At 60.8% G+C, this 6487-nt stretch overlaps 1 protein-coding gene across 1 annotated transcript in view; it reads left to right on the forward strand.

Annotated features, from left to right (window-relative positions):
* SCUBE3 (signal peptide, CUB domain, EGF-like 3) overlaps positions 1-6487 on the forward strand; it is a 37044-nt gene that overhangs the window by 12097 nt on the left and 18460 nt on the right. The window contains exons 4-6 of the mRNA XM_009888325.1: positions 1606-1740; positions 5147-5272; positions 6440-6487. Of these exons, the coding sequence (XP_009886627.1) occupies positions 1606-1740; positions 5147-5272; positions 6440-6487 (309 nt within the window). The remainder of the gene's footprint in view (positions 1-1605; positions 1741-5146; positions 5273-6439) is intronic.

Raw genomic sequence — 6487 nt, forward strand, 5'->3', positions numbered from 1 at the left:
CCTGGGCTTCGCTGGCGCCGCGGGCAGTGGCCGAGCTGGAGGTGGGTCGGGGTGCGTGCCCGCCGAAGCCCGCTGGCCCCCCCATCGCCCACCCCGGGCGACCTTTTGAACCGGGACAGGAATTCGAGCCCCAGTCCTGACACGGGCCCTGCTGGCTTCTGCCCATCTCCGTTGTATTTAATAAAACAGGTATTAGAGCGGCGGAATCTCGTTTCAGCCATCGGGTTTGAACGGCTGCCGCCTCATTTTTGTGCGGAGCTTGAAGGAGAAGTCGCAAGACGTTAAGCCCCCGATATAAGCGGGGGGATTTGAGGGGAGTTATCGGCATCTGCAGGACATAGCTCGGCTGGGACGAGCCTCAGAGGAGGCTGTGAGCCTCCTGCCATCGCAGAGGTCATCTCTTTTGTGTCTGGCTGCAGCCCGGCTGTCAGCCCTAGCCTGCCCCGTGGGCGCCCTGGAGTGAGACAATGTTTTCAACACCTCCTTTCCAAGGTAGCGCGTTTTTGGGGTGCTCCCGGGCTCTGTTCCCACAGCAGTTTCCAGCTGGAGCTGCAGTCTCTGCTTTGATTTCTGAGCATCTTCCGGGGCTGGGGCATGGCGTGAGGCACCCGCGCTGCTCCGCCATCCATCCATCTCTTTGCCCAAAAGCAAGGGGTTTTGGTGCGTGCTGTGCCGCTCGGGGAGGAGGGCAGTGCTGGGAACCCCCCCTCTGCCCCTGGCGCGGGCCGCCCCCCAGCCGCTATTCCGGCGTTTCCGGCAACCGATGCCGGCGGGGGCTCAGCTTTCCCCTCGGCTGGCGGCTCTGCAACGCTCGAGTTCACGGGAGGTTTTCTTTGGCACGGGGCCCCTCGCTCCCCGGCCCGACACCGTCACCCGGCCCCGGGCCCGCGGGCAGAGGGGGCAGCGGTGGCCGCGGTGGGGGTTGTGCACCTCGGGGCACCGGAGGGTTCAGCTTGGACCACTGTCCCCCAAAACCCTCTGGAGAGAGCAACGGGCTGTTGCTCTTCACTAAATAAGGGATTTACAGGGATGGAGCAGGAGCAGCCCGGGGCGAGGGCATCACTGCTGCCGTGGGTGTGCACTTCCAGCCCCTTCCAGCCTTGGTTTGTTAAACCGAAACAGGCACGAGGGCAGCAGAACTGCTGGGGATTTGAGTCTCCTTACCAGTAATTATCCCCGCTCTGGGCTAAGGTTTCCCAGCTCCCCCTAATGAAGTGCAGGCGTCCCCAGCCGGCGATGGGCTCCGAGGGGCTGGGACCGGGGGGGGGCAGCTGCAGCCGACCTCCTGGCATCCTGGGTGCTTTGGGGTTCCCAGGACAAGGAAAATCCCTTTTTCTGTGGTTTGATGTTCCTTTCTGTAAAAAGAGACCGGACATTTTTTTGCCCATCAGCCAGGGAAGCTGTGTGGCTTCTGCGACCCACCCCTTGCTGTGCTTTACCTTCATCCCTTGCACCCCAAAAGCGTCCCCCTGGCTTTTAGCTGGAGGATGACGGATGTAAAGCAGAAATAATGATTTGCCAGCTGGCAAATCTGTCACCCCCGCTTCCCCATCCCCTCGGCGTGCCCCGGTGCCGCGCTCATCCCCTGCCACCTTCCCTTTGCAGACCTGGACGAGTGCTCGGAGGGCAACGGCGGCTGCCAGCAGACCTGCGTCAACATGATGGGCAGCTACGAGTGCTTCTGCCGGGAGGGCTTCTTCCTCAGCGACAACCAGCACACCTGCATCCAGCGCCCCGAAGGTCAGTGCACGACATCTCCCCGCCTCGGGGCACCCTCCGTCCCCTGTATTTCTCGGGCAGATCTGTCCCACATCACCCCTGCGCGGTGCCTGGCTTGGGGTGCCTTCTCGGTGCTGCAAATTTAAAAGGAAATTTATTATAAGCACATTGGGAAGGGATGCTTAACATCTCCATAGCAAAACCCCCGCAGGCCCCTTTATCAAGCGTAATAATACTGGTTGGAGAACGTTAATCCTATATCCGGAGGTTTTTATTAAATAAAAGGTACCCGGAGATCCTCACGCCACTCTGCGAGACTCATCTTCTCCTGCCAGGTCTTGCGCAGCACCGAGCCCTTCGTCTCGATATCAGCTCTAAATTGCTGCCGTCTGGAGCAATCTCTTAGCCAAAATAGGAGGAAATGAGAGATTTTTGCCTCTCTGCTGATTTTTATCTCCGCTGCTTGGCAAAGCCAGCTGAGTGTTTTTGCTTTCCTCCTTCCCCCTTCCCAGCTGTGTCGGTCCCTCCAGCTCCCTGGGGAGTCTCACCCAGCCCAGGATGGCTCAGCGGCAGTGGTGGCATCTCCCACGTCCCCATCCCCACGAGCTGGCTGCTCCGTCCCCTCCAGTGACGCGGTGGGTGGCCCCGGGCAGGGACAGGGATGCAGGTGCTGGGTTTCGGGGCTGATTTTTTGAGCTGAACGGCTGCAGAGTGTTGTTGGCCCCGGGATGTCAGACTGGAAGAGGGGAGATTTAGATGAGATATTAGGAGGAAATTTTTCCCTGTGAGGGCGGTGAGCCCCTGGGGCAGGTTGCCCCGAGAAGCTGTGGCTGCCCCATCCCTGGAGGTGTTCAAGGCCAGGTTGGACGGGGCTTGGAGCAACCTGGGCTGGGGGGAGGTGTCCCTGCTCAGGGCAGGGGGTGGCACTGGGTGGTCTTCAAGGTCCCTTCCAACCCAAACCATTCTGTGGTTCTGTGATTTTATGTCTGTGTTGCTTCTCACCCTGAGATTGATCTCGTAGCCGCTACGTGGTCCCCGACCTCGGGCTCAAGAGCGACTGCGGGGGGGTTGCAGCTGGTCCCCGGGCTGCGAGCCTGGAAAAAGCGGAGAGCTGAGGAGAATTTGGGGTCCGATGTTAAAGCCTGTTCTGACTTCACTCCTGGCTCCTTGGGCACTGCCAAGGCAGAGGCATTCAGTATTAGAGAGCTAAACCTCAGCGTTACGGCTGTTTCCTTCCTTCTGGGGCCTTTGCCAGCTCCTGGTCTCTCTTCTCCTCCCCTGGCAGGAGGCTTTCTCCTTTCCCTCTCCTTTTTCTCTGTTTCTCAGTCTCCCTCCTGCTTTCCTCTCTCCCTCCTGATGCCGAGGGGATGAAACGCTGCTGGGTTGAGAGACCCAGGGGATGGATTCCAGGATCCCCCTCCTGCAGCACCACGACCCTCTCCCTCGCGCTGGCCAGTCGCTCCCAGTAAGGAGAGGCTAAAGGCTCACTGGGGTATCAGTGCCTCTAAACCCCATCGTGATCGGCCTGATGGTGACAGCGGAGCCACCGAAAGCCAAAGGGGCGAGCAGGGTCCTCACACGGCACCAGTCCAAGAGCAGATGATGATGCTGCAGGGAGAGGAAGGATTAAAGGGGGTGCATCCCTTCCCGGGCGGTGGCTGTAGGCACCGAGGGATTGCCGTGTCCCGACGGCGTGCAGCGGAGGAGGACGCCGTGCCCGGGTGGAATCGCCTGGGGATTCTTAGGAAAACAGCGTGCAGCCGTCCTGGCTTGGAGGGGAGCCAGGGCACATGGACGCCGGAGCTTGCGTCTCCGCTGGGATGTGCTGGGGGATGTCTGCAGGTTGCCGGCCATCGGGATGTGGCTTCTCTGGAAGGTGGCATCTCCGGAGGAACAGCGGCGCGGCAGGGCAGGGTCAGCCTCGGAGGTGTCTGTGTCTGCCGTGGTACCCAGGACGTGGCAGAGATGCTGCCAGGTAGTAAAGAGCAGCAATAAAAAAGAAGGGGAAAGAAAAGCCGCTGTTTGGAGGAGAGGCTGAGCACATTTGGCTCTCCCCAGCATCCCTGGGGCATTGCGTGCCCCGGGGGGTCCCAGGGCAGGGCTGGGTGGAGCACGGGGGCTCTCAGCAGCATCCCGGCCCCGGGGCAGGTTGGAGGGTGTCAGGGGGATGGAGCGGGGGTCCCCGCAAGTTGGGGGTTCCCAGCCCTGGCACAGAGGCCAGGGAAGAAGAGAGGGCTGGTGCGGTTGGAGGCGGGGGGCTCTAATTAGAGAGGGCTCACGAGCCACTGCAATTACAGATGAGCGCCGTGTCCTGGAGTGGAGCCAGGCGGGATCTGCCGGGCAGGTGATGGGGAGCAACCTAGGACACCCGCAGGTTCCAGCCTGTGGTTCTTAGCCCTCCCCGTGTACGCTTGGTGCCTCTTAGCATCCTCCTTCGAGGTGCCCCTGACCCTATAAGGACCTCCCTGACCCTCCTGCCCCAAGCTCTTGGCAGCCCACGGGCTTGAAGCTCTGCCCCATGCCCCATCCTGACGCCAGCATCGCTCACCCCACGGTGGGCTTGGCACCGAGTGCCTGGAAAGGAGCCGACCCCCTCCCTCTGCCAGAAAAAGGCCTTGAGCAGGCGGTTGCATCTCCCGGAGGGCCATCGCGGGCTTGCTGTGGCTTTTGTTAAATGTCTCATAAACTCCTGTCAATGCCCCGTGTGGCATCCGCTGAACCCGGTGTTCTGCAGCTGGGTGTCCCCGTGCCCCGGGAGAGACTGGGGCGGGAGGGGGCTGTGGATGGGTCAGCGAGGGTGAAACGGCAGCTCCGATAATGGGAACCAGCAGCTCCTCAACCCTTCATTCCCCGGGGGCTGCCAGCGTGTGAATCCTCCCCGAGCTGTCAGTCCATCCCATACCTTACGGGCTCATCCTGGCAGAGCAGCTCCAGGGCTGGACCCCCCCCATCTGGCTCTGCCCCCCAAAAAACCCTTCCTTGCTCGGCTGCGCAATGACACAGCTGTCTGCCCAGGGGTCCGTAATGACAACCACGCGCACCCCGTCCTCCTCGTCCTCTGAGAAGGAGCTGCGTTGCTCCGTCCCGTCGGTGCCAGGCAGGGCTGGTGGGCAGCGGCAGCTCCTGCGCCCGCTGCTTGCCCCGCGGCACGGGAGCGGGGTCTCACCCGAGGCGGTGGGAGGGAAACAAAGGGTCAAGGCTCCAAAGTGGCTTTGCCCACCTTCCTGAGCCCGCTCTGTGCCGGGAGGTGCTGCCCTTCGAGGCACTGCACGGAGTTATCCTGTCCACCCTAAGGTCCTCGCTTGCAAGGCATTCCCCTCGTTGCCCCCATCTCCCTGTCCCCATCCCATCCCAGACATCCTTCTGCTGCCGTGGACCGGTGCCGGCAAGCTTTTAGAGCTTTTCTTTGCTTCCTTCTCTCTTTTAGAAGGAATGAACTGCATGAACAAGAACCACGGCTGTGCCCACATCTGCCGGGAGACCCCCAAGGGGGGCATCGCCTGCGAGTGCCGCCCCGGCTTCGAGCTCACCAAGAACCAGCGCGACTGCAAGTGTAAGGAGCACTCCGGGGATGGGGATACGGCCTCCCGGGGACCCCTAACCTTGACCCCATGGTACAGACACCTCCTGGCCCGGCTGCAGAGCCCTGACCCCCCCCAGGAGCAATTGGTTTATCGAGGCTGAAGCCCTCTGGCTCCATTTTCCTCCAGCACGCGCAGCTCTGCCTAAATGGCCCTTACAGAGGATGCTTGCAAGTGTAAGGAGCACTCCGGGGATGGGGATACGGCCTCCCGGGGACCCCTAACCTTGACCCCATGGTACAGACACCTCCTGGCCCGGCTGCAGAGCCCTGACCCCCCCAGGAGAAATTGGTTTATCGAGGCTGAAGCCCTCTGGCTCCATTTTCCTCCAGCACGCGCAGCTCTGCCTAAATGGCCCTTACAGAGGATGCTCCTGGCATCCCGCTCTGCCGTGAGACATTGTGCCCTTACCCTGAGTTGGCTGAAGTGGCAGTTAAAAGGGGTCCCAGAGGTATCGCATCCCCTGTCCCGGTCCCACCAGCTTCGCTTTCCCAAAGGGAAACGAGCAGGGAGAGAGCGATCGGCGCAGGAGGAGCGCAGGAATCCTCTCCCCGAGGGTTGTGGTGCTCTCAGCCTGTCTGATCTCCTGCCAGCATCTCGCTGGCATTGCCAAGGTTATTAAATAGATATGTATGTGTTTATGCAATTATTTTTATTTTGTTTCTCGTTTGCTGCAGACAGCAAATGAGTAAAATCACTGATGGAATGGAGTTTTAATCCTACGAGCCTACTTTCCCTCCAAGCTAAATGAACAGTACGCCTTGCCCCCCGGGGAGGGCTGGCAGGGATTCCTGGGAGCACCTGAGTCATTCCAGAGCTCGGGAAAGTCCCACCCTTCCCCTGTAACGCCAGATTCAGGGTCAGGGGCAACCAGCCCACCGGTCCCTTTGGCTTAGGCTCCACCGGTGGCATTTAGCAGATATGCAAAGGGGAGACACGAGAAACCACATACCAGTTTGCATCTGCCAAGATCCCACGGGGAAAGTCAGAGGGCTTTAGGAATTATCCAGGAGGGAGGGATCTCTCCGAGAGTATGGATGAGGTTTTTCCGAGCCGGCTTTGTGCTACCGCTTGGGGCTGCCGGTGGGAAGGAGAGGGACCGGGGCGCCGAGTGACGGCCGGTGCTTTGCCTCCCGCAGTGACCTGCAACTACGGGAACGGGGGCTGCCAGCACACCTGCGACGAAA

The sequence above is a fragment of the Charadrius vociferus genome, unplaced genomic scaffold (assembly GCF_000708025.1).
Source record: "Charadrius vociferus isolate BGI_N301 unplaced genomic scaffold, ASM70802v2 scaffold266, whole genome shotgun sequence".
NCBI classification, from domain to species: domain Eukaryota; kingdom Metazoa; phylum Chordata; class Aves; order Charadriiformes; family Charadriidae; genus Charadrius; species Charadrius vociferus.